A 27,882-nucleotide genomic window follows, 5' to 3' on the forward strand; every position below is an offset into this window, starting at 1 on the left:
TTGGGCGTGATCCAGCAGGTCTTTACATTAATCCCTTCTACAATGAAATGAGATACCGCAGACGGTAAACATTTTGGTTGGCCCATTTCTCTTCAAGATTCAGGCGAAGTCCTTTTCATTTCGCTGACCTTTCAGGGTGCGTCAAATGTTCTGTCTGCCCCAGAGGTTGTTTTGTAACTGAGGGCTTAGCCACACTCACCTTTCCTCTTTCAAGGAACAGTCCACCATTGAAAGCTCCGCGTCTGAATGGCCTTTTATTTTTGTTTGCACTGGAGATTTCCCCTCGAAAACCCGCTCTTTAAAGCTCAAAGCTTTGTTGGAGGGGCTGTGGGAACCTTGGAACATATTTTCATGCTTGGAGGGAATGCAAAATTTGGACCCTCCAACTGTCCCTTTTTTCTAGGGATAGCCCTGGATTTACAGAAGCCGCCCTGGAGGGTCTGGGTGGAAATGCTTGGGGAGGGGAAACGGGCAAGCAAATGTGAATAATAATAAGAAGAAACAACTGTTGCGGATCCAATTCAGCACCATTGGTTCAGTTCCCATCAAGAGGCAATAGACAACCAGCGTGTTTTCAGATGGGTTTGATTCCCTGTCTGCTAAGCCTGCTCTGCAGGCCTGAGGCACCTCTTTGCTTTAATCCAAGGTACCCTGGCAACAGCATCCCTTCCCTGGTTACGCCCTCCGCGGCGACAGTGATGTCACCAGCTCCACCCGCTCTGGGATCCTCCTCCTCTCCCTCTTAGCAAACAGGGGTGGTAACCTGATGGGGGGAGAGACACAGAGGGAGAAAGAGAAAGAGAAAGAGAGGGGGGTGTTCCTGCTTGGCTGTCAGGCCTAATGAAAAGGGTGGCATGCCAAAAAAAACTATCAAGATGGGTGAATCTAATCAGTTTCTCTCAGGCCACGTTCATGCCATACATGTAAAGTGCTAAAGGTAAAGGTAAAAGGACCCCTGACCATTAGGTCCAGTAGTGACCGTCTGAGTTCCGGCGAGTTCCAGCTGAAAAAAATATGCCCTGGCTAAAACCACTCGGCGAATTGTAGCTCTGGGTGTGGAACGGGGGCTTCTGAACAACTCTAAGCACCCTTAACAGCCATCAGGGGCGCCAAGTTGAATGAAATATACAGGGGGGCGGAAGCCCCAGCCTGCATAATCTGTCACATGACACAGCCCGTGCACACCATTTGAATGGCATTGTCTATCAATTTTGAGGGGCCCCTCAAAAATTTTATTGGGGAGGGGCAGCAAATGGAACTCGGCACCTAGGAATTGTCCCCTATGACTGCCATGACTTGTTCCAAATAATCCTGCCATTTGTTACAGGTGCTAAGAGTTGTTAGGAGACCCCATCTCCAACCCCATTCACCTCAGAGTTACAGTTCTCGGTTTCCCGCAAAGAGGGATTGGTTGTTAAACTGCTCTCTACCTGGCTGGATTAGGCCCTTGAACTCTGACTACTTCAGCTCTTGCTTGCCTGGTTGGAATCCAGCGGGCTGTGCCCTTTCCCAAGATACTCCATTCAGTTTCCCCTCCTCCTTGGTTTTTCATTTCCGGACAGCTGCCCCCTCCAACAGCCAGCCAGCACTTCACGTCCACTGAGTAGTATCAACTCTCCTTGGTTGAGCTCTTTTGAGGCTTCCACCCACACCCACAACGACAGGGTGAGCTCCCGTTGCTTGATCCCAGCTCCTGCCAACCTAGCAGTTCGAAAGCACATCAAAGTGCAAGTAGATAAATAGGTACCGCTACAGCGGGAAGGTAAACGGCATTTCCGTGCGCTGCTCTGGTTTGCCAGAATCGGCTTTGTCATGCTGGCCACATGACCTGGAAGCTGTACGCCGGCTCCCTCGGCCAATAATGCGAGATGAGCGCCGCAACCCCAGAGTCGTCCACGACTGGACCTAATGGTCAGGGGTCCCTTTACCTTTACCTATTGTTTTGGGAAGTGTGAATTGAGAACTCTCCTTTAAATGAGAACAGAGTCAGAATTCTCCCCCACACCCTGTTAGGAATACAGGAAACTGCTTTCTACTGTTAGACCACTGGTCCATCCAGCTACGTTTGCCGCAGCCTCTCCAGGATTTCAGGCAAATGCTGTTGCTGAGCTCTGGTCTTCCCCCTTAAAATAAAGCAATATTCTAGTCCTCAAGGTATGGGGAAAGGGTTGATTTAAAAAGGAAGCTGCCTTAGAGCAGGGCTACGGGGGCATCTAGCTAAGCACATTGACAGGTAGCAAAGCCCTCCCTGGGATTAAAACTTCAACATGCAAAACAGATGCTCTCCCACTGATCTATGTCTGTTCCAGAATAATGACATGGAATAGAGATCTAACACTTTCCAGGGTCGCTTTGGTATTCAAATTAAGCTCCTAGCTTGCTGCAGCTCTTGACCTCTCCCGTATTTTAGCTCCCCTATGGCTCCCCCACAAGGCACCCCCAAATTGAAAGCAAACCTTCCCTTCCCCAGTGTGAAAACAGGTGAGGCAGGAAAGGAGCAGCCTTTTCTCTCTTCAAGGAAACAGCTCCCCAGGGGCCCGTGTTTCCTTCTGAGTGCTCAGCCCAGCCAGCCCTGTGGGAGGTGGCCTCCCTCCCCGCCCCTTACCTGTGCTCAGGTGCTTCGGCTATAAATTCCTACCTGGAGGCACTTGCTGGCAATCCCTGATACCCCTGCAGCTCGGTGGACCTGCCTTGGGAGTTTACAAAAGCCCGTGAAGGAGCGTGCCTCGGACACCTGTCCACCCCACATCTCCGGATCCTCGCCATGGAACGGAATATCCTGCAGACGGTCGGCCTGGCCTTGATGCTCTTGGCCTTGTGCCCAGGTGAGCAGATGGCAAAATGGGTGGCTTGGAGCTTTGGGTGGGGGGGGAGGCGAATGGGGAGGGAGAGCAGCCCCACAGATATTGTCGGGCAGGGGCAAAAACCCGTGGCAAATATTGTCCTGGACGTTTGCCAGGCGAGGTGATAACAAAGGGGTGCTGGGCACCTTTTGCAGGTGTGTCAAAAGGGAGAATGGCAGACGGGTGTGGCTGGAGAAGGTGGAAGGAAGAGAGTCGTTATTCTAGGGAACGGTGTGCTCTTTCTAGATGGAGATGGGCTGGGTGTTGTGGGGGCCTCGAGGCTAAGACCCCAGGCTCCTTCAGACTGGGGGGGTGTTTCAGTGGGTGGGTGCAATAATAACGCATTAGCTGTGGATTTATACTGGGCTGTCCGGATATCATTTTGCTTAGTTGTTTTGCAATGCTTCCCCCAGTGCTGGGAGCAGTGCTGGGTTACTTAGGGTACCAGCAAATGAGGGGCACCTCAGAAAAAGAGGAATTTTTTGGGGGGGGAGAATCTCACATTTGAAGAAGGCACCATGGGAAAAATCAGAACTTAGTTAGACTTCTTTACACTTTTGGTTAGACTTCTTTACACCATTTCCCTGCTCTCTTTTGATTACTTACTCCCCACAAAACCAGGGGGGTGTCCTTCTACCAGCGATTGAAATACTGCGAGGAAATCAGGTTGTAAATCTCTGCTTTGTTTTGTGTTATTTTACAGATTTTATTTTATGGTTTAGCATTGTTTGTATTTTGAACGGCATATGGTGAGGGGGCACCATAATCATTTCAGTGCTTGTGGCCTCTAAGGATGTCATACGGAGGAGGGAGAAAGATTGTTTTCTGCTGCTCCAGAGAAGCAGACACGGAGCAATGGATTCAAACTTCAAGAAAGAAGATTCCACCTAAACATTAGGAAGAACTTCCTGACAGTAAGAGCTGTTCGGCAGTGGAATTTGCTACCAAGGAGTGTGGTGGAGTCTCCTTCTTTGGAGGTCTTTAAGCAGAGGCTTGACAGGCATACGTCAAGAATGCTTTGATGGTGTTTCCTGCTTGGCAGGGGGTTGGACTGGATGGCCCTTGTGGTCTCTTCCAACTCTATGATTCTATGATTCATCCCTTCCTGGTTGCCATGGGATTGCTGTCCGGAGGGACCCTAGGCAGAAAGAATCACTAAATCCTTGAGTTGGAAGGGACCCCGAGGGTCATCTAGTCCAACCCCCTGCAATGCAGGAATCTGTTGCCCAAAGTGAGGCCAAAACCTATGACCCTGAGATTAAGAGCCTTGTGCTCTATACTGACTGAGCTATTCCACTAATAAAATAAATGGAGACATTTGTGGTATAAAAAGTTGCAGGATTTCAGGTGAAGTTACAGGATGTGTGCAAATGGGGAAAAGAAGCAGTCTGTCTGCTCAGAAACTCTTCCAGGCGCAGCGGGATTGGGAGTGGAATCCCCCTATAACAGCCCTGTAATCATGAAAGTGCAATTAAAAAGAGAGAGAGAGATCTGGAGAGGGTCCAGTCTTGTAATGAGATCACTTTAATCTCCAGCTCATTTGTTACCGTTCCTGAGCACAGGAATGTAGATGAAAGGGGGAAAGGAAAACAAATCAGGGGCATGGGAGAGTGGGCAGAGGGCTTTTGAAGTACAGTATTGGCCTCTTTTCCAGGAAAACTGATCCTACAATAAATCTGTTGGCCTTCAGGTGCAAACGCTTTCAATTGTCTCTTTGTTGCTTAGGTTAGGTGGGTTTTTTACTCATATATAGGTATGGAGGCATAATTAGGGTTCCTTAACATATTTGATGTTAAGCCAGGCACTCCTGTCTTGCACTGCCTCCTGCAATTTGGTCAAACTCATGTTCGTTGGTTCGAGAACACTGTCCAACCAGAGGACGAGATGGTTGGACAGTGTTCTCGAAGCTACGAACATGAGTTTGACCAAACTGCGGGAGGCAGTGCAAGACAGGAGTGCCTGGCGTGCTATGGTCCATGGGGTCACGAAGAGTCGGACACGACTAAAAGACTAAACAACAACAACAACAACAACAACATATTTGATCTTAGGAAGGAGGTCTAGCTAGCTTCATGTTGCCTACACGGGCTGGCAGATTTCCAGCCCTACCTGAAGATTAAACATGGGGTGCTCTGCCGCTGACCTGGATCCCTTCTTTAAAATATAATAGTATGATTCTAGTCCTCATGGTTTTGAACCATGCTTTTAAACAGGAACATAGGAAGCTGCCTCGTACCATCTAGCTCAGCATTGCCTACACTGACTGGCAGCAGTTCTCCAGGGTTTCAGGCAGGAGAGATCCCCAGCCAATGCCGGGAACTTGGGTCCTTCTGCTTGCAAAGTAAACACTGCTCCTGAGCTATGGGTGCTTGCCAGCTCTAACGCCCTAAGACACATGATGAGCGGAACATAGCGATCCAAGGTTTCACACTTCCCTGAATGTGGCTGTGCAGGTTTCAGCTAAAAAAAAGAGTCATTTAAAAATGCTATTTGGAAAGAAAACTTATTTAGAAATGTGAAAGTTGAGATGGTTGTAATCAATGCTAAATCCTAATCAAAGTAAGCCCATTAAAGTTAATAAACAGGAATGACCTACGCTGGTTAAATGTCTAGTATGCAAAAATAAGGGTTGCCATATGTCCTCTTTTTCCAGGACACGTCCTCTTTTTTCATGGGTAGAGTTGTCATAGTGATCCATAGTTAAAAGTGGAAGTCAGCAAATGCGTATTCTTTTTTGCTCTTCAAAATATGGCAACGCTAGGTGGAATCTACTTGGATGCAACCCAACATATGTTTAAAAGAAAAATGCATTTCAAACATATCTAAATGTGGATTTCCATCCATTTTTAAACACACTGTAGATCAGGGGCCCCCAGACTTACCGTGCAGTGGGCCGGAGGGCAGGGGAGTGCGCGCCCGTGCGCATGCGCACACGCACACGGGCGGGAAAAAATCGCCGAAAATCCTTTGTGCGCATGCGTATGGGCCTCCCCCAACCCGGAAGTGCATCGGAAATGATCTCTTCTGGGTCGGGAGAGGCCCATACGCATGCGCACAAAGGATTATCGGCAATTTTTTGCCGATTTCTAAGATCGTCGCCGCGCCGCGCGCCGTAAGAGCGGGCGGCGGCAGCGGGCGGCGGGGGTCGTCGCGGGCCGGATTGGGAGGCCGATTGGGCCGCATCCGGCCCGGGGGCCGTATTTTGGGGACCCCTGCTGTAGATTAATGCAATAGCAGGAGTGCAGAGATGTCTATGGGGACACAAGAGAAAGGGGAAGGAAGGGTTGTAAACCAGACCAATCCCAAGGGCAAACAGATTTTCCTGCTGCAACAAAAGGCTTTTCGATAAGGAGAATGGTCCTCCCTTTAGAAGAGGGGGGAAACAACTTCTGACTCAACCCAAACTGGGAGTGTGATGGGATTGTCAATAGCAAACCTTGTTAAGACAAACAAGCTTTCCTCTGTTGCTTCTCCTATGGTACAGTACTCTTGGATGTGGAAGCGCTACCAGCTGGTTGTCTATTAGGGCTGTAATACTTCAACAAAGGAAAAAGCAAAGGCTGCTTTTTGTGGGGCTGTAGGGAGATTTCCCCTTCCCACTGCTTTCCTCAGAGCCTTCCTAGAGCCCCCTACACATGTCCTTTTTTGTGCATTCATGATGATCACCAGGGCTGTTATGTGTGTAGGGGCGGAGGAAGGGGGGCGGTGGGGGCAGTCCACCCCGGGTGTCATCACTGAGGGGGGTGACATTCGGTGTGCCGCCAGCCCACAACTCTCAAGCTTACCCTGAGCCGTCGAGGGGGGGGGGAGCTGTGCCGCCTTGCCGGAGGCCTTCCCCCCTTTGTTTTGACAGCTCGGGGGAGGCTTGGGAGTCGCGAGTGGGCGCCGCGCTGTATGTCATCCCCCTCTGTGATGACACCCGGGCTGCTTCCGGGGGGGTGGAGCCTACCCCAGCTGTCAAAAGGAAGAGGGAAGGGAGGAAGGCTGCTGGCAAAGCGGCGCCCCCCCCCAGGAAGCCGCTTGCCATGGGCAGCTCGCTCCACCTCCCATGGGTGGCTCACTTTGTCCCCATGGGCGTTTCACCCCCTGGGACACTGGCCATGGTGCCCCCCGGGACACTCCACTCACCCTGCCACCTGGGACGCTCGCCTCGCCCCCATGGTCCCGCCCTCATGTGCACAGCATGTATGCCGCTCTGGGTGCCAGAGCAGCTAGCTCTGCCTCTGTATGTGTGACCCTGTTTTCAGTCCTGTTTTTTATGCCTGCAAAAATTTCATGGCAGACATCGTCCTTCATTTCCAATCAGTATGTGCCCCTTAACTTCCTGCTGAAAGCCTGTCACCGTGATCAATTTCCTCTTGGAGTGATGCTGGATGAAGATTTTTTTAAAACCCTCAAAATCCTGCATTCTTTGTGTGGGGGAGGAAGGGGGGAAATGACAAAAGTCCAGGAGGCTGATTCAGACCGTTCGTTCATCTAGCTCAGCCCTGTCAACAAAGTCTGGCAGCCGCTCTCCAGGGCTTTAGACTGGGGGGTCTTGCATGCCTTCCAACATGTCTTTGGTGAAAATAGAAACGCCCTACTCAACAACAACAATGTGGATTCAGGTAGGTAGCTGTGTTGGTCTGACACAGTCAAAATAAAAAAATAAAAAATAGTCCAGTAGCACCTTAGAGACTAAGTTTGTTCTATGGGACGCAGGTGGCGCTGTGGTCTAAACCACAGAGCCTAGGGCTTGCCGATCAGAAGGTTGGCGGTTCAAATCCCCACGACGGGGTGAGCTCCCATTGCTTGGTGAGCTCCCATTGCTCCTGCCAACCTAACAGTTCGAAAGCACGTCAAAGTGCAAGTAGATACTGTAATTCCAGCGGGAAGGTAAACGGCATTTCCGTGCGCTGCTCTGGTTCACCAGAAGTGGCTTAGTCATGTTGGCCACATGACCCAGAAGCTGTACACCGGCTCCCTTTGCCAATAAAGCGAGATGAGCACCGCAACCCCAGAGTCGTCCGCGACTGGACCTAACGGTCAGGGGTCCCTTTACCTTTAAGTTTGTTCTGGGTATGAGCTTTCGTGTGCATGCACATTTCTTCAGATACCCAGAACAAACAACAATGTTGGACCTTCTGCATGCTAAAGCTAAGCATGTACAGCTTTCACTGAGCCACAGCCTATTTCAAGCCCCAATTGACTGGTTCTGACTATTTCCTGCCCTGACTCTGCAAACATGCATGACAGAATCCCTTCCAATCGAGCCAATTCTGGGGTTTCCTGGCACTTCTGGCAGATGCCCCACATTTCAAGAGGAATCAGGCGAGGCTGGCGATGATTTCAGCAGACAGCACCAACTGCAGCCATCTGAGGTTTGGTCCCAGAGATGTTGCTGCAATGTGCTGTGCTGTGGGGGAAGGACTCTGGAAAGAAAATTGCACAATCCATGGGTCATTCTCGCCATCAAGGGTATGCCCAGGCCTCTGTCAGCGAGACCAAGCTGACTGCTCTGGACCGGTCTAAGGGCGTAGGTTCCAGAGGAGGCCAGCAAGCAGAAACTGCTTACGGTTCACACTGGAATAGGTACAGTTTCGGTTTCCTATCCAGTTTTCATTTTTCCAATCTGAAATGTGATTTTTATTTGATTTGTTGTATTACTACACTTTTCGATCAAGTGAATCTCAGAGGTTCACAAGCAATAAATAGCAACAACATAATAAGACAGAACAGAACATCACAAAAACAGCATGAATCATATAAAATAATTAACAAATCATCAATCAAACCAGCACTATTTTTCTAGAAAAAGATGTGCCAGAATTCGCCATGAACTCCTCCCTCATTCTCTTAGAATGGCAATGGCGCCCACCTGAGAGGTGATGTAACTATGTTCCAGCAAGTTTCAGCTGCAAAAAAGCCCGGAATAAAACAATTTGAATTTATAAAACACTATTAACAAAACAGCAACTGAAAAATAAGCTAAACATCAAAATTAAATTCAGTTCTCTACATTCTTACAACAGTCTACTTAAAAAAAAAAGGCCTGATGAAAATTCATTAGCATTTTAGTGCAAATTTCTACCAACTTACACTTTTCCTAATGTACACATTTCTGCAAAGCAATTTGCTTATCATACATTTTTCAGTTTATTTGCACTAATAGATGCATTTTTATGCAGACATGACCCTAGTACATGCACTTTTATGCCTGTTACTTGCATGGAGATCCGCAAAACTTTGAGAACTGCGAATTTCAGAAGACGCGGGTTTTGGTTTGCCGATTACTTTGGAAAGTGTAAATTACATAACTTCACTTTTAAATGCAAACTGAATTTGCATTGCTTGGCCATCCCTTTATGGGAGCTACGATGGGGGGGGGGATGCTTTTGGGTTACGTTCATCAAGAGATGATAGCTACAATTCTCCCACTACAGAAATCTTAGTCTATTAATCACTGAAGTGTTGTATCAGGGGCAACCAACATTTGACACCCTCCAGAGGTTGTAAATCCAAGTGTCTCTATTTTCAAGGGACGTCCCTGATTTAGAGAAGCCGTCCCGGTTTCTGATTTGATCTTGGAATGTCCCACTTTTCCTTAGGATGTCCCTATTTTCATTGAAGAAATGTTGGATGGTATGGATTTATCAAACCTCCCGAGCCGCCTGAAGGCAATCCTGTATAGGGAAGGTTTTTTAAAAAATGTTAAATGTTTTATTATGTTTTTATATATGTTGAAAGCTGTCCAGAGTGACTGGGGCAACCCAGTAAGATGTATGGGATATAAATAGTAAACTTATCGTTATGAAATGGGACGTCCCTATTTTCATCGGAGAACTGTTGGAGGGTATGGAATCATAGAACAATAGCGTTGGAAGCGACCCTGAGGATCATCTAGTCCAAACCCCTGCAATGCAGGAATATGCAGCTGTCCCTTACAGGGATCGAACCTGCAACCTTTGCGTTATCAGCACCACGCTCTAACCAACTGAGCTATGCAGCTGATGCTGCCAGACTACAACTCCCATCATCCCCAGCTGCCAACAGGGGGGTTATGGGAACTGGAGCCTGACATCTGGAGGGCATCCCCTTGGCTGCCTTTGCATTTTTACCGCCAGTAAGAAACCTGTAGGGCCTCCAGTTTCCCAACTCCCATCATCCCTGACCACTAGCCATGCTGCTTAGGCCTGATGGGAGATGGCATCCCAACAGGTTCCCCACCACTGAAATAGTCTATCCTGGAAGAGGGCCATGGGTGGTTCACCCAGGGAGTACAGGTACTCTGTGCTGCAGCATTTCGTTGCAGCATCCATTTTAGGAAGGTGTTCATTAAATTAGTATTTTTTTAAAAGGACAGAACAGAGCTAAATAAAAGAATAGAGGGCCTAACCTGGGTGGTTTATTGTGACCTTTACAAAGAAAGCTACCCCTGCCATTCCAAGGCCATCTTCCTCCACTGCCAGAGGCAATGTGTTTCTGAACACCAGTTTGCTGGGAACTGCTGTCACACTCAGGTCCTACTTGTGGGGTTCCCATTTGGTTGGCCACTGTAAAAACAGGACACTAGACAAGATGCTCTCTCTTTGCCTGATCCAGCAAGGCTCTTCTTAAGTTCTGAAGGCCCGTCCAGGCATATTAAAAGCAGAAGGCTTTTTGGAGCAAAACTCATGGGTTGAATGCTCTTTGAATAAATGGTGCCACTTCCAGACTCTAACCTCACAGCGGATGGGGAAGCCTCCAGGATGAGGCTGTTTTTGTGCATGCCACCTGCCAGTCTCCGACAAAAGCAAGCACAGGGCAGAGATCAATAAAGAGATGCTGTTCTCTCTTGCCCATGCCATATCTCCCTGCCCTTGAACTCCCTTACAGTTTGGACTGGACGTGGCTGCACATGCTTACTTGTTGCCTAGTATTTTAAGTTTCCCTGCACCTATCAAAGAGGCAGCTGGCCTGGTGACTATACACAGCTGGTATTTTCCTCGGGATTTTTGGAAGCAGCCCAACATTAGAAAGATAGGCTGATTATCCCAAACCGTTCTTTTGAATGTACCATCCTTATATCGCTCAATCTAGCCCAGTGAAGCAGAACCTGTGGCACTCCAGAATGTCTACAACCTCCCATCATCCCTGACCATTGGCCATGCTGGCTGCAGGGGCTGATGGGAGTTGGAGTATAACAATGTCCAGGCTCCCCATCCCTGTTTTACACCTAAGTGCATTTCATGTGTGATCCCTGATAGGTTGGGACGTGTGTTTAGGAGATGGGTAGAAACAAAAGGAAGGCCTCTTTTTCACCAGCCATAAATCCTTCAGGTGTTTCCCCAAATTGGGTCATTAATGGGATTCTTTGCTATCTTCCCAGTGATCTCAGACACTACAGAAGCCACCGTCTCCCCACCCTCAACAACAACTTCCCCACTGGCAATCATGTTTGACACCTCTTTAATAGAATATTCTTCCACAGGACCACCCATCCTTGGGCAAACCCCGAACTCTGATGGGATACCATCCCCCATCACCTCCACAGATGGACTCACAGAAACCTCCACACCAGGAGAAACGAAAACGTCCACAACAATTTCCACAACTGGAACCCCACCAATAACGTCCTCCACAGAATCCTCCACAACAGCAACCACCTCTGAGGGAACTACAAAATCCCATGTGACGGAAATCTTCACCACCCCCACAGAGGGATCCAGAGAAACCTCCACACCTTCAGTAGAAAACGAAAACTCCACAGCAATTTCCCCATCTGGAACCCCAACAATAACGTCCTCCACAGAATCCTCCGCAACAGCAACCACCCCTGAGGGAACCACAAACTCTTATGGGACAAAACCCCCCACCCCCTCCACAGAGGGATCCAGAGAAACCTCCACACCTTCAGGAGAAACGAAAAGGTCCACAACTGGAACCCCACCAATAACGTCCTCCACAGAATCCTCCGCAACAGCAACCACCCCTGAGGGAACCACAAAATCCCATGCGACGGAAATCTTCACCACCTCCATAGAGGGATCCGGGGAAAATTCCACATCCTCAGGAGAAAATGAAAACTCCACAGCAATTTCCCCATCTGGAACCCCACCAATAACATCCCCTACAGAATCCTCTGCAACAGCAACCACCTTTGAGGGAACCACAAAATCCCATGCGACGGAAATCTTCACCACCTCCACAGAGGGATCTGGGGAAAATTCCACATCCTCAGGAGAAAACGAAAACTCCACAGCAACTTCCCCACCTGGAAGTCAAGGCAGGTTTCCAGCCCTCAGTGCTGAAACTGGGAGGATTTCTGTAGATTAATATGCATACAGCAGACTGCATTATGCAAAACAACAGCATGAAACCCAGGCAGCAAACACACCAAATATTTAAGGTCCTTTGGTTGAACACCAAAGTAGCACTAAACCTCTCCATCTATTGGCACAAGGATTTCTCCCTGTGCAGGGGAAGGCTCTCCTTTCACCACACCCCTCCTCCTGAAACTGTTCTGGGGGTTCTCCCCAGCCCTCTGGAGCAGATCGGGGGGGGGCACAGTGTTCACTTGGGCGGGGAGGGAGGGAGGAGGGGGAAAATGCCCCATTGAGCAAGGAGCAAGCCTTGCAAGGACAGGACGCAATAGCCGAATGCCGCCCACTTCAGCTTGCCCTCAAGTATCCTGGGAATAGTGCTTTAGTGCTCACAGAGCTTTGATTCCCAGCATCCTTAGCAAACCGCTTCCCAGGATCCTCGCAAATACCCCATGCATTTAAAAGTATGGTGGGTACACAGCTTGAGGGATGTAGCGAGGTTGAAGAATCCAACTTATTTTACCACAGATGCTCCACCCAGTGAGCTATGGGTCTTCCCCACAGATTTCCCATTCCTCCCCAAAGGGAGAGGAATAAATGGACATGGAGGGGACTCCCACCTGAGACACCTGTTCCTACCTACACATTCCTTCCATTGCGGGGTGATGGTGGGCTGGAACACTTGACTGTGAAGGCAGATTCTGGGGCTCCATCCGGAGGCTCCTCCTGTGTTTCGTGTGCTGCTCTGGTTCGCCAGAAGTGGCTTTGACATGCTGGCCACATGACCTGGAAGCTATACGCCAGCTCCCTCGGCCAATAACGCAGGATGAGCGCTGCAAACCCAGAGTCAGTCACGACTGGTCAGGGGTCCCTTTACCTTTACCTTTTACCCAAAATGGACATGGAGGGGACTCCCATCGGAGACGCCCATTCATAACCATTCCTTCCATTGCAGTTTTAATGTTGGCTTAACTGCTTCATTGGGCTTCTGCAGAGGCTGCTTATGCCACAGCTGGGGGGGGGCACCTCTCACCCCATGGATCTGCAGTGTCCAAAGAAATAGCAGAAAGGGACAATAAAACAGGGGGATGGAGATCAATGAACTTTTCTTGAATGAAATGGAAAATGGCTGAGGGTGAAATGCAATGAAGGGGGCTTTCAGTTACAAAGGCGTACGGAATCCTGAAAATTGAATCAAATCTTGCCCACCTCTAGTACCAATCCCCAAATAGGACAACAGGCTTGTCTTTTTCATCAGCCACAAATCCCTCAGGTGTTTCCCTAAAGTGGGTTATTAATGGGATTCTTTGCTGTCTTCCCAGTGACCTCAAACACCACGGAACCCCCCACCTCCCTGCCCTCAAAAACAACTTCCACACCGGCAACCACTCCAACAACAACCTCGACTACACCCCCTTCTTTGATGTATTACTCACTCAGCTATCACATTGAAAGGGTATTTAGTGACGACTTGTTGAATCCATCCTCCAGTGCCTACAGCAACCTGAGCATGACAATTGGGAAGATGGTAAGTTTTGTGGCCTTTCCACCACCCTGCGGGAGGGGGCTGCAGGGAAGGGGGGTGCTACTGCTCCCCAGCCTCTCAGAATGGTGATGAGGTGAGGCTTGCTAATCTGTAAAGAGTAAGGCAGGTCTCTCTGCCTTTCCAGGGGTGTCCAGGTTTGTTACGCAGGCAAGAGCTGAGAAGCTGCACTCCAGGCCCCTTCGTCACCCTCATCCATGATGTACTCTCCTGCTGCCCCGCATGTTTTCCTTCCTAAATCCAGAGACTCCATGTTCTTTGAAGATCTGAACAGGAGAGCCACCTCAATAGGGAATCTCCAGATTAAGGAAGGAGACAGTATGGGACCACAGTAGCTGGAGCAGAGCGTCACATGGACAAGGGGGAATTAGAGGGCTTCACAATCCGCATTAAGCCAATATATGGACAGGGCCTAACATTATTCCTGCTTCTCCTGCAAAGGCTTCCTTTGTACATTATCACCCCTGAGACGGTTCATGCACTGGTATAGCTTTTCCTGGCCTGGGACTCTGGGGTGGGGGCCCAACATAATGTTTGCTTGTTTGTTTTCTTTAATTTGTTTTTTTGGATGCTCTGAGAAATGTGATCAGGTGGTGGAGCGAGAATGTTGGCATTCATTTCAAATCAAGAGTCAAGTTTGTAGTCCTTATTACTTGGAGCAGGGGAAGGTTACAAGTGGAGGTGGGGCTTGGTAAAATCCCAGAAATTAGGGGAAGAGGAGTTGGTTCAGTAATGCTCTCAGTTGGTAGTGGGGATGGAGAGTGGGGCCAAGAAGATCTCAACGCCCCATCTCTCTCTCTCTCTCTCTCTCTTTCTCTCTCTCTCTCTCTCTCTCTTTTCAAATGGGCCAGTAAACAGAAAAAAGTAAGCAAAATTATGCAAAATCTGAGAAAATGTAGACAACATTTTTCATGTCTCACACATGATGCAGAATCAGATCTCAGAAATCTGAACACTGTGTGTATTTTCCTTCTTTAGGTGTGGGAAGGAAAGGTGTGTGTTGCTTTAAATAAAATTATTTCGTATCCCTGCCCAATCACTGAGCTCTTGGTAATAGAATGCCCTTGCAGTTGAGGTCAAGCATACATTGCCCTTCCTGTTGAACCTCCAGCACCTGTGGAGACTTTATTCTTATTGTTATTACAGTATTAATGTACCAGCAGGACTTTTAGCTAAATTTTAATTCTGTAGTTTTAAACTGAGTTTTTATCTTTACCATACACTGCTGAGAGATGACTGAAATTAAGTGGTATATAACTTGCCGAAGGAAAGAAATAGTAAATATTATCTCTGGGAGGGTACAGAAGGCGAGGAGGCATAACTTCATCCCAGCCATGTCTCAGGCCAAAGAAAATCAGTTCATATCCTAATAATACAACATGCGTACCTCTTCTTTCTTTCCACAGTACAATGCAGTTTACAACTGCTCAGGGTGCCCTGCTGCTGGGAGGTATTCTGGATACATGGTGAATTCATTCAGGTATGGAATGAGGATTAAATAAGGGCTAGGGGAAAGGGTCATGTAGGGTTTTCTGGTTCTTACAAAAAAAAAGCAGTTTAATCGCCTCCACTTGGTCCCAACCCTGTGCTGTGCAAGGATCTCATTCAGAGCAGCTTTTCCTCTACCCCATGCTCTTCAGTCTCCTTTCGTGTGGCCCAATTAAGTCTACAGCACTTCATATCTGAAAGACCCCATGGAAGCCAGACACCACGGCTAGGTTAGTGGCTATGTCATTGGGGCGCATGAGTGGTAAAGGGGTCTCAATGCCAACCACACATGCGTTGAGGGAAAGAGCCAAAGAGAAGTAAGACTGGGTTGAGCACTTCTGCACATCAATCCTAAGCAGACTCTGGCCAAATCCACACCTTACATTTAAAGCACTAGTCTCCTGGGCCATGCACAAGTTCCCAGGTTCAATTCCTGACATCTTCAGGTACTGCTAGACCCCCGGAAAGCCCCTGCCATTAAATGTACACACATACAAAATTTTATTTGTATGTTGTCTTTCTATAGTCAAAATTATGCTCAAGGTGGCTTACAACATGAAAAAAACACATAATTACAAAAGTAATGAAAGTAGTCATAAACAATGCTATTTTTCTAGAAATAGAGGTGCCGGAACTCACCATGAACGCCTTCCTTAGTCTCATATAATAGCAATGGTGCCCACCTGAGAGGTGACGTAACTGAGTTCCAGCATGTTCCAGCTGAAAAAAAGCCCTGATCATCCTATATAATAAAGTGCAAGTGTCTCTGTGTCCAAGTTTTCCCGTGTGTCCCTGGGTTACTGCGCATGTGCCCCAGGAACACAGGGATTGGACAGCAGAGACTGCACGCGGGCACTCCCCCCCCTGCCTCCTCCAACCGCCGCTCCCGGCCGGAACGTCAGGGAAGCGAGGGTGGAGGCCGGTGAAGGCCTCCTCCTCACAACCCTCCCTGGCCCGTGAGAGGAGGGGGAGCAAGGAGGGAGAGCAAGGACAGGTCCCAGGGTTCGGAGAAGCGCTGCGCAAGCGCTTCTCCGAACCCCAGGATGTTCTAGCGCCCGTTATTGAACGGGCTGAAATACACTAGTAATAAATAAAACATCAAAAGTAGAATCCTAGAATTGTAGCGTTGGAAGGGACCCCCAAAGTCATCTAGTTAGTACACAACGAATTTAAACAATTTCCACATAAATCATAACAAGGCCTAAAACAAAGATACAAAAGATTAATACATATCAAAAACAGAAACAACCCCCACAAGCAAAACCCCTGTAATGTCGACAGTACTGAGCTAAGCGAACAGAGAAACTGCACAAGCGACACTGACAACTCCCTCCCCCACATATATTCAGTAAAATAGAAACACCGTCACCCGAACCCACCCCCACCCACCTTTCCCCCCATCTACCTCTTTTCCCCCTTTCCTTCCCAATGTCTCAACAAATGAAACTGATCTGTAAAAATGTTACGAGAGACATTGCACATATTTCTGTAAACCAAGAAAATCCTTAATAATAAAAAAGTAAAAAAAGAACAGACTATAATGAGCTAGATGGATGGACAAATGGTCTAGCTCAGTACAAGGCAGGTCCCTGTGTTCCTGTATGTTCCTACCCACCATTTCCAGCTCAAGGAGAAAACTGTTGTTCCCAGATATGTTACCTGGAGATGCTAGAGGTTAAGCCTAGGATCTTCTGCATGCACAGCAGATACATTGCCGCTGAATAACGTGTGGGTGTGAAGTTGCATTTCCAGATGCTTCAATGTGTCTCTTTTCTCTTTCTAAACATATAGGCCTGGATCAGTAGTGGCAGATACGACACTATGGTTCAAGGAAGGCAAGCCCATTTCCTCCGAAGAACTACGTACTGCTCTGAGTCAAGCAACTCCAGAGCAACTGCAGTATCTGAAGCTGGCCAACATTGAAGGTGAAGGGGTTAAGGATGAGCAGCCGTGGCTGGGTATCATGGCAAGGCATCCCTGGGGTTGTATCTAGGCCACTCAGACCCCCACGTGTGGAATTAGTCACTGACTTCCATTCCTGAAAGTCTTGCCAGGTTTCTAGCCCTCAGTGCCGAAACTGGAATAGATTATGTGCCAAGCGGCATGCACATTGCAGATTGCTTTATGCAAAACAACAGCATGATGCCCGGGCAGCGAACGCACCATACGTTTAAAGCCCGTTGGGTGGAATCCAACATACCACTAAATCTCTTGTTCTATTGGCATGAGGATTTCTCTTTGCTCCATGGAACAGTCTCTGCAGTCTTCCTGCACGGCTCCTATAAAAGTCTTCTGGGAATCCCCCAAGCCCTCTGGAGAAGATTCAGGGAGGGGCAGGGTGCAAATGAGAGGAGGAGCAAGCAGAAATCCTTGTGCGGACGGGATATGAATGGTTGGCCACTGCCCATTTAAAGCACACGGCTTCCCCTCCAAGGATCCTGGGAACTGTAGTTTGCTGCTCACATAGCTAAATTCCCAGCACCCTTAACAAAGTACAGCTCAGTGCTCAGTTACCACTGAAAGTTCCAGGAGTGATTTTCTTAGACATGCAACCTCTGCAAGTTTGTCGCTCTCTCGCACTCTCTCTTTCTCTGTTTCCCCCCCCCCTCTCTCTCCATCCCAAGCCCAGTAGCAACACTTGCCTACCTGGGCCACTGATATCCACTCTTACCATTTTGCAGTGAGGAAATTAGAGTCTGACACTCCCAATCGCCCAGAAACTGTCCCAGGCTGGGGCATTGCTCTCCTCGTCTTAGTCTGCATCCTCCTCCTCCTGGCACTCATCGCCTTCCTGATCCTGGTAAGTCTCTCAGTCTTCTATCTCAAAATCAAGCTGGTGGAGGTGCAGACCCACTGGGCCCAAAAACAACAGCTCTGCCACCAGCTACATCAACCCGCCAGGTGGCTGGAGACTCAGGGAGCTGGTTCTGCAGAGACCCGGAGCTAGAGATGCAAGAGTAGTGGGTGTGGTTGGGGCAGAGCCAATGGGCCACCTGGCAGACATGGGGAACATAAGAACCCGCAGGATCAGGCCTCGTGTCTATCTAGCTCAGCATCCTATTACTCAGTAGTGAATCAGACATGCCTGGCAATTTTTAGTCCTCATTGCCATAACCAGAATAAATGAGGCAAATTAGTGTGCACGTTGCAGATTCCATTGCACAGAACAACAGCGTGATTGTCAGGCTGCGTATGCGCCATAGGTTTAAAGTGCATTGGGTAAAATGAAACACAGAGCTAAATCTCTTGTCCTGTCAACCCTCCTGTCTTCCTTGCCACCCCAGTATATGCCATTTGGAGGTATACTGCCATGGAGCATGGAAGTGCCATTGAGCTGCTCTGGCTAAAGAGCCTTAAGAAGAGCCTTGCTGGATCAGGCCACAAAGACCCATTCATTCCAGCCCCCTGTTTTCCACTACAGCAGCCAAGCGCCTGCCTCCAAAAAACTCACAAACAGGGCAACAATAACAGCAGCTGTTACTCTTTCCCAACTGGCATTCAGAGGTAGAGTGTTTCTGGAGCTGGAGGCTTCCTCTAGCTACCCTAGCTAATACCCTTTGATTGCTAATAGCTCTTTGGCCCCTCCTACTAGCGGCATGTCTCCCTCGGAAGGTTGCCCAGAAGCAAATGCAGCCTGCTGATGAAAATGGGCTCCCCATTTCTGTCATATGTTGTTACTCAGAAGTAGAACTTGGAACCATAGAACTGTAGAGTTGGAAGGGACCCAACAGGTCATCTGGTCCAACCCCCTGCTCTCACAGCTGTCTCTCACCTTCCCAATCCATCTCTCCCAGCAACATGACCTTTTCTTACTCTTACTCTTCTTCACTCCCTCGCAGATCATCTACTGGTGTCGACGGAATCACCGGGGGGAGCTTGATTTGCTCAGCAACCAAGACTCCTACCACATCATGAGTGAGTACCCGAAGTACAACACACACGGGCGATACGTTGCCCCCGGAAGCAAGCCTAACCCATACAGTGAGGTGAGCAAGAGTCACTCACCCAACCCAAATCCTGGGATGCTCTTTAGTGACAAAGTACATAGGAATGTTAGAAGCTGCCATGCACCTGAATAAGCCCATTGGTCCATCTAGCCTAATATTGTCTTCACTGACTGGCAGCAGCTCTCCATGATTTCAGACAGGGGTTCTGGAGATGCAAAGCAAATGCTCCTCCCTGAGCTATGGCCTTTCCCCTTAAGATAAAGAAAGATTCTAGTCCTCAAGTTTCTGAATGAAGGGCTGATTAAAACAGGATGCTGCTTTATACCGACTCAGACCGTTGGTCCATCTAGCTGAGTGTTGTTTGCACTGACTGGCAGCCCTACCTAGAGATGCAGGGAACTGAACCTAGGACCTTCTACATGCAAAGCAGATGCTCTACACCTGAGCTACATCCCTTCCCTCAAAAAGAAAGGCCTCATGATTCTAAACACAGGGCTGAGACCATAGCTCAGTCTTTAGAACATGAGACCCTTAACCTGAAGTTCATGGGTTCGAGCCCCATGTTGGTTGGAGGATTTCTGCATTGCAGGGGGTTGGACTAGATGACCCTTGTGGTCCCTTCCAACTCTACAGTTCTATGATTCAATGAAATAGGAATGGAGGAAGCTGCCTTATACAGAGTCAGGCCCTTGGTCAATCGAGCTCAGTTTCTGTTTCCATTCCTAGAGCCTCCCCCACCTATACCCTTCTACTGTAATCTAATTCCTCCCCCCCCCAAAAGAAGCCCCATAGAAACAGTTAATGGTTTCATGCAGGCAGGCATGAATTTGCCACATTGCACCTAGTTGTTACCAGTGTTATTTATGTGGGGCTCTGGGGAGGTGTGCCTGGTAACTTTCAGGGACAATTTAAAAGCATTCCTGTTCACCCAGGCATTTGATTGCTGAAAGACAATGTTCCTGGCAACCCTGAGTTCACTGTCTGAGGGACTGTTTTTAAATGCTGTTAGAAATTTTTAACTTTTTAAAGAATTATTATTATTTAGAATAATATGCTTATTATTATTATTATTATGCTGCACATCGGACTGGGCTACCCCAGCAACTCTGGGCAGCGTCCGACACATTAAAAGACATCAAACATTAAAAACTTCCCTGTACAGGGTTGCCTTCAGGTGTCTTCAGAATGATGTGTGTATTATTATTATTATTATTATTATTATTAATAATAATTATTATTACTGTATAGTGTTTTTCTCATCCTGGGCACCTTCAGGAGGAAGGGCGAGATATGAATTGAAATAATAATATTTTTAAAAAACCACCCACATGAACATTAGAGGGACTCCAGGAGTACAAGCCCCTGCCCCCAAAGAGCTTACAATTTGAAAAATTGGACAGAAGAAGGTAAACAAACACAGACTCCCAGCCAGGCCCTAAGGATTGGAGGGGTTGGGGTATAGTGGGAATTATCCCAAGCCCCGCCATGTTTGCAGGTGAGATGGGGCCGCAAGTCAGTTGTTTGCCTCTGATTACCCCTGCCTGCCCTACCCATTTCCCTACCCTGTATTACTCTCCCTGTGTCAGCCTTCACTTTGCAATCCCCTTGCGGGCAGAGACCCTGCTCGCTGAGCTACGTCAAGGGGTTTTCCCTGCGGCCAACATCTCTGCCGGCCATGATGGAGGGGACCCTGAAGCCCCTGCCTCTCATCCTTCATGACACAACGGTTTCACCGCTGCCCTCGAACCCCAGAGCGGGTTTCCCTGCCCTCCACCTCCGCCCCTGAGTTAATCTCTAATGGGGCAGCGAAAGGCTGCAGCTGTGGTCACCGTGACAACGGCCAACGGCTGCTTCGGCCAAGGCTTCGGCCTAGCGCACCTGAGGCAGCCTTCCACCTGTTGCCATGGAAACCTTTTTCCTTCCTCCACTACTGTCACACAAGGCTGAGGCCTGGGGAACTTCCACAAATAGCACCCACCCAACCCTGCTTCCTGACAGGCCGCTGACCCTTGAGAACGGTCAGCATGACCGTCATGGCTGGGTAGGCCATGTTGCCAAGGCGACCTGCGCCAACCGACCCCAGCAGGGCCTCTCGGGCATTAGGTGGCTCTCAGGAAGGGAGTGGGCGCCATTGCGCATGTGGCAGGGAGAGAGGCCTGCTAAAGTCACCTCGGTCCCCACAGAACCGGGTGGTGCATCTGTCCTGTTCCCTACGCGGCTCCGCTGAGCAAACATGGAGACGTTGAGCAAATATTTAGCTCAGCACCCTGGGGCTGTTTGCAAATCTAGGAGGAGGGGAGGGTCAAGCCTGGCACTGCAGGTCCCTGGAATGGCTTCACCCTCCTCCTTCCCGCCCTGTCCCCCTGCTGCAATTGAATACAGCGGGCATTGCTGGTTAGACTGGGGGGGGGGGACGTGGTGGTGGTCCCAGGCTAGGACTGAGCCCGTTTGCCCTTGGTGTGGTTGCCTGGGGGTGCGTGGCCAGCACCTCAGCTGGCCTGGCCGCTCCCCAGCCTCGTGACTGGGCAATGTTTACACACGACATTGAGCTGCTTGTGATGTTTCTGGCCGCTTTCCAAGGCTCTTTCCTCAGTAGCTGGCTGCTGCTCCCAGCGTTTTTAACCCCTCTGGGGAAGGGGCACTCAGTGGGGTCGATCCGGGCAACCTGGACATTGGGGCAATTGCATGCGCACAGCCCTTTAGTTCAGCTTGCTCTACCTTCTCGAAAGGGGATAAGCAAGGCGCTAGCCCTCAGTGATCCACAGGGAAAGGTGGAAATGCACCTGAGCCCTTTGCTTCTCTCTGTTTCCTCAGCATATCAGGTCGGAGAGAAATAGGGGGGAGTGAAGGACATGGAAGGCTGTATCCAGTGTCTGTGCTACTCAGAGCAGACCCATTGCAATGGGTGGTGGTGGCAAAAATAGCTCCCCAATGGGTCAACTCTAAGTAGAACTTAGGCCACAACCTTAAGCACTATTCTTCTTCTTTGGCGATCACTCGTAACCGAGTAAGATTGTCTTCCATAAACACGGTTTTAACAATGGGTCCGTAAGTGACTATGGAGGCCAATTCTGGATCCACACATCCTTCCACAGTGGGGACATTGGCTTCCAGGCGGGAGTTGATCACGGTGTGGATTTGCCAAGCGTGCCTTCCTCTTAGCACGTTTCTCCCTTGCGTCCTGAGATCGAGTTTCTTCAAAGCCCAAGACACCTTTGGTAAAGGTTGTTCTATAGCAGCACTTTAAACAGTCATGGCTTCCCTCTCAAAAAAATAATTATGGGAGCTGCAGTTCATTTGGGGAGCTGAGAGTTGTTAGCACAGCCTCCATTCATCTCCCACAGCTACAATTTCCAGAGTTTCCTGGGATTGACTGCTTAACCACTCTATTGATGGCTATATTATACCTCCCCTGGGCCCTGTGGGAGGCAGAGCTGCTGATGTGCTCAGGTCCCGCTTTTGGGCTTCCAATGGCGGCATCTTGGAGCAAATATGCTCTCATGCCCTGCCAGTGGGCTTCCTTTTCTGATGGGCCGCTGTGGGGAAAAGGATGTTGGGCTAAACTGGCCTTTGGCCTGATCCAGCAGCAGGGCGTTCTTATGTTCCAACTGTGGCCAATCAGACCATCCTGTGAAGCTCATGACCCACAGCCGGGTCAGAGCCACCCATGTGGGGAACCTTTGGCCCCCCAGATGCTGCTGAACTACAACTCCCATCAGTCCCAGCAAGCATGACTCACGGCCAGCGATGATGAGAGTTGCCGTTCATCAATTTCTTGAGGACCAAAGGTTCCCCACACTTACACAAGATGGAGGCACCGGCAGCCTTTGGGAGACCCTTGAGGTTTGCAGAAGTGCAAAGAAAATATTTTGAAGGGGGGAACCTAAAGAGCGGGGGTTCCAAAAACAACCGGGTAAAGACAGAGCATGTTCAGTTAGCCTTTTGTTTGGGGTGGGTGGAATGGAGAATGCTGCAAAAGGGCAGGGCTGGCGGGCGGGCTGCAGCCTCATCTGAGTTGCAACTGGGGGCCCCTGGTTTAAATGTACAACACATTTTCATGTTCCCTTGGTTCAAGGTCGCTCACAAAGATGTTTTTAAAAGCAAGGCTAAGGGATGCTAACAATGTTCCAGGAAGCATTCACACATGCCGGCCCTTACCAAGGCAAAGCTGTCCACAGGTGGCATCATCCAAAATCTGCCTCCCCCGCCAAAAAAAAGTGCCCATTTTTGCCACTTGCATCACCTGTACACCTTGCAGCTGAGCTGCCCTTATTTGCTCATATCCTCCAAGTTCCAACCATGCAAAGAGGCACATTTGTTTGCTTTTTAATGTTACGTGACAAAATAACTCCTCATGCCTTTGCTGGGAAAAGGAGGCATAAAATGTCTTTTATGGGGCCTGATGACTGGCACGCCTCACAAAAGAATTTTGGAAATTTTCGCTTCTGAACTTCCCTGTTGCCAAGGTAAAGGTCTCAGTGGCCTTCTGTGTAAATAGAATTTGCACAGGATATTCTAATATTCAGAATTTTAAAACCTAAGTTTGCCCATGCGTAAGTTATTCAATCCAGTGTCAAATCAGGAAGGACGACGTTTTCCCTGGCCAGGAAGGCTTTGTTGCCGCCAAGCTATAAACCCATGAGTCTATAAATGGGTCAAGATTTGGACCCACGTCTCCCAGTTTAAACCCTTTCAGATAAGCAGGTTGCTGTTGAATGTTCACAGGATCAGAGCGCATAAAAATATTGGCAAGCCTGTGCAGATCACTCTACTTTATCTCTTTATGCTGTATCCAGTTTTACTCAAAATTAAATCAACTGAAATGCCTGTTAGCTATTAATGTGTCAATTCATGTCAATGGATCTGCTCTAAGTAGGGATGAATGGTCCTGCCCTTTTTGAGTCTCTCGGTTTCTCATTTCTCCGAGCTTAGTTTCAGTTATCTACCTTCCTACAGTGGTTTGTGATTTTTTGGGGGGGGGAGGCAGAATCCTCATGAAAATTCATCAACATATTAGTACAAATTTATCCTTTAAAACCCCACATTTTTGTATGGAGTTTTGACTTAACATACATATTTTTGCAAATAATATATTATAATATAGTGCATTTTGTATGTGTTATATCCCCACAATATACCGTAAATGCTATTTGGAGAATTGCATCTCAGAATTCAAAGTACAGATTTCAAAGAATGGCTGCGTTTCCATTCTTGTATTGTTTTGGAAAGTCCAAATTCAGTAGGTTCTGCTTCAAATGCAAACTGAATCCATTTTCTCTCCCGTCCTTCAATCTGAGTTTGAATAATATTGAATACAACACACTGGACAGATAGAAATTCCATTGGTGGAACTTTTTCCGTCACAGCAATGCAAGAAGCATTGCACCTCCTGTTTCATTTCTCTTTTATTAATGGCAGAGGAGCAAGGCCGGGAGAGAGAAGTTGGCAACCCTGGAGCCAAATATGTGAATATGGTTAGTCGCTCAGCAGGGGATGTTTAGTGCCAAAGCACAACTTCCTACATGCCTTAGGTGATTGCACTAACCGTTTCCTTTCTCTGTGTGTTTTTCCCACAGACTCTACCAAGGAACGGTAATGCTCCCTTCTCCTACACCAACCCCACAATGGCCAATGATGAACTGTAGGCAAAGCACACCCTACAGTTGGACTTGGCAAGGGGGGGTTAGCCAGAACCTGGCTGAGCCAGGTCAATTCAGGGATATTGTTGGGCTTCGGTGTGAATGTGGGAAGGATGAGTTCTGCAAACAAGCTTGGAAATAGCCACTCGCCTATGGTGAGTTTCAAATTGCCTGAAGGCGAACAAGCAGCACAATTTCAACAACTGAAATAATCTATTCCATTGATGTGCCAAAAAAATCCCCCCGTTGCAAATGTGTTGTGAGCGAGCAACCCTCTCCAAAGCTAGCTGTGTCCCTCAAGCCTGGAATGTTACACTCTGAGCCAGCGGAACTCCCTGTCACAGGGATCTCACCAGGGCTCAAAAGATCAATGGGAGATTCTCTTGCACTGGACAAATTAACTAAGAAGATGAGGACGAAAGGAAACCTCCTAAGCTGCTGAATTGTAAATTCTGAGTTTCCAGACTATTTTCCCCATCACCCCTATGTAAAAGCTGAACTTTTCTGCTGAGTGTCAAATATTTACTAATTAATTTTATTTTTATTAATATTAATATTCTATTAGTGATTTTTGTAAAAAAAATCAAACTGCAATATAAGAGATCAACATGTACATAAATATGCAGGTCCTGCTTTCCGAACGCTCACTCTGCAAGAATTCACTTATCCAAACATGAGGAATTAGTACCCAAACCTTGCTATACACATTGCATATTCAGATATGCAAACAGAGAGCTTTTTTAACTCCTTGTTTGCCTTTTGCTGGTTGGCTAAGGAACAGAACTGAACCGTAGTGGTTTGTATTTTAGTAAGGTTTCAGAGGGTTTTCTTAAGGGGTGGGGTTTATTTTGTGTTGTTTTTTTTCTTATGGCTTTTAGAGGCCAAACTTCCATGGCTGGGAACACATTAGAAATTTCCCCATAGGAATCAATGGAAATCCTTGTATGAACTCTTGCCTCCCAAACGATTTCCAGGGGACGCATTGTGTTTAGATAGTGGGACCTGAATGTACTGCCTTTTGGGGGAGATTTGTCAGACTAGGATGCAAAATCTCAACCCCCGTGAAACCTGGGAGAGGGCAGAGTGCAATAATCAAAATAGCCGTACTCCAATCTTTTCTCCCCCACAATCCTGCTCCACACATGGAACAATCCTTGCTCCAGACAACCTTGCCATCTCCCTCGGAATATTCTTCCATCCCCTCTTGGAGGCCATGTGCCTCTGAATACTACTTGCCAGGAATTACAAGTGAGAAGAATCGCTGTTGTGCTCAGAATGATCCTCCTTGTGAGCTTCTCGTTGGGGCATCTGCTTGGCCACTGTGAGAATAGGATACAGGACTAGGTAGGCCATTGCCCTGATGCAGCCGGGCTTTGCTTATGTTCTTAAGCTACAGCATGCCCCCCCCCCCGAGTAAGAATGCAGAGAGGCAAGGTGCATCTTGACCTGGCACCCCCCAAACTTCGGTCCTCCAGATGTTTTGGACTACAATTCCCATCTTCCCCGACCACTGGTCCTGTTAGCTAGGGATCATGGGAGTTGTAGGCCAAAACATCTGGAGGGCCGCAGTTTGGGGATGCCTGATCTCGACCTTATTTCCTCCCTCTCCACCTCAACAAGCAAGAGTTCCAGAGGAGTCAAACCCAGATGCATGAAGGAACAAGATTAACCCAAAATATTTATTTAAGGTGGAGAGGAAAAGAGTGTGCCCTTTCTTCCAACCCAGGCTCCTTAAGCTTCAATGCTGGAGTTACCTCTCCCCCCCCCCCAAGAAAAAATCCTATGCTTCCATAGGGATGCTGTCATTCCAATTCTTTGGAAGAGGAGGTTTTTGAAAGCCAAATTTGGCATCTGCCTTATCTGTCTGCAAATCCTGGTGCTTGGGGGGAGGGGTCCTCGTGGACAGTTTTGTACAACAGCGAACCTCAGAATTATTGGGTGAAGGGTTTTGGAGTTGGGGGGGAAGGCAAACAGGGAGTGGGGAGCAAGAGGAAGTGCCGTGGCTTCTGTGACAAATTCTATATTTATAACATTTAACAATAAACGGATCTATGTTGGTATCAAGGGTGTGTTGCCTTCTTTGCTTTTGGGGTGGGGACCAGGAACTTCAGAGAGAAGTGGGTCTCTTTTTATCACCTGACTAAGGCTGCAAAGTTTTTAACTGGCTCGGCTGACACACAGAAAGCGATGGAAGATGCACCTGAACCCACGTTTTCTGTGGGGCCCGTGTCACTGACTTTTTGGCTGCAGAGGAGTGGTGGGAGGAACCAGCTGGAAAAACCACCAAAGGAGGAAGGCTCAGAGCCCTGAGATTGGTGGTGGGGCGACGATGCAAGTGATCAGAAGGAGAAGACTAGAAAGAGGAGGTGTAGGAAGGGGGAAAGGTAACAGGGTTTAGTGAGCTGGGAGAATCGGTGGCAGAGAGGAGTCCAGAATCAGAGGCAGAAGCTGAAGCAGGAGAGTGAGATGAGGCAGACCAAGAGGCAAAGATAAGTCAGGCTGGTGAAGAGTCACAGGTGTCTCCCAGAACTAGAAGAGGCATGAAAAAGGCGAAGGATAGGTTGGCTACACACAGGCACAGTCTCCAATTGCCTGGGGAAAGCCGTGGGGAAACTGACAGCTGTGCGGAGGCAGGGATTTCAGTCCTGGCAACTGATTTTCACAGAGGAAGGCTACCGGGAATGAGCTGCTCTGCTTATTAAGCCTGACACTCAACCACATCTGTGGTGATCGTGCTTTTGCTAATAAAGAGATAACTCCAACTTTGAACAGTGTGATTACTGACCAGCAGACTCCTGTAAGTGGAGCGGGGTGGGGTGGGGTGGGGGCAGAAACAGAAACATTCTCAGTGGCCAGAGATCCCCAAGTATCTGTTGGGCAGAAGGGAATGTAAAGCTGAAGGGGAATGGAATGGAGCGTTGCCCTCTGACCAGCCCCTGTCTCCTCAGCCTGACCTACCTCGCAGGGTTGTTGGGAGGATGGTGGGTGTAAGACCACGTTGGCCATTTTGAGCTCCTTGGTGGGAAAGTCTGATGCGCTTGTAAGTAAAAGAGAGAAAAAACAGAAGACGTCATCCTTGCTGACGCAGTGGAAGCCTGTGGACCGCATTTCTGTCCCATACAACCACCCCTTGCCATTTCA

The 27,882-nt window shown here is 48.4% G+C and overlaps 2 protein-coding genes across 4 annotated transcripts in view; one reads left to right on the plus strand and one right to left on the minus strand.

Annotated features, from left to right (window-relative positions):
* Positions 1-2,636: 2,636 nt before the first annotated feature.
* Positions 2,637-27,526, plus strand: MUC1 (mucin 1, cell surface associated). Of its 2 annotated transcripts, none has more exons than XM_035098718.2 (8): positions 2,637-2,825; positions 11,293-12,087; positions 13,447-13,652; positions 15,074-15,147; positions 16,947-17,080; positions 17,837-17,955; positions 18,995-19,070; positions 24,679-27,526. In XM_035098718.2, the coding sequence occupies exons 1-8, from the start codon at positions 2,765-2,767 to the stop codon at positions 24,696-24,698; spliced, it is 1,485 nt and encodes a 494-aa protein (XP_034954609.1). In that variant the 5' UTR covers positions 2,637-2,764; the 3' UTR covers positions 24,699-27,526. The 2 variants fall into 2 exon arrangements, with proteins under 2 accessions (XP_034954609.1, XP_034954608.1); XM_035098717.2 differs by having other exon boundaries at positions 2,641-2,825; positions 18,995-19,141.
* ADAM15 (ADAM metallopeptidase domain 15) overlaps positions 7,841-27,882 on the minus strand; it is a 365,789-nt gene continuing 345,747 nt past the window's right edge. Inside the window, exon 22 of one of the 2 annotated variants that reach the window (XR_009556901.1) lies at positions 7,841-7,878. The gene's annotated coding sequence lies outside the window, so the exon portion shown is untranslated. The remainder of the gene's footprint in view (positions 7,879-27,882) is intronic. The other variant, XR_009556902.1, reaches the window with a different exon arrangement.

The sequence above is a fragment of the Zootoca vivipara genome, chromosome 17, assembly GCF_963506605.1.
Source record: "Zootoca vivipara chromosome 17, rZooViv1.1, whole genome shotgun sequence".
NCBI classification, from domain to species: domain Eukaryota; kingdom Metazoa; phylum Chordata; class Lepidosauria; order Squamata; family Lacertidae; genus Zootoca; species Zootoca vivipara.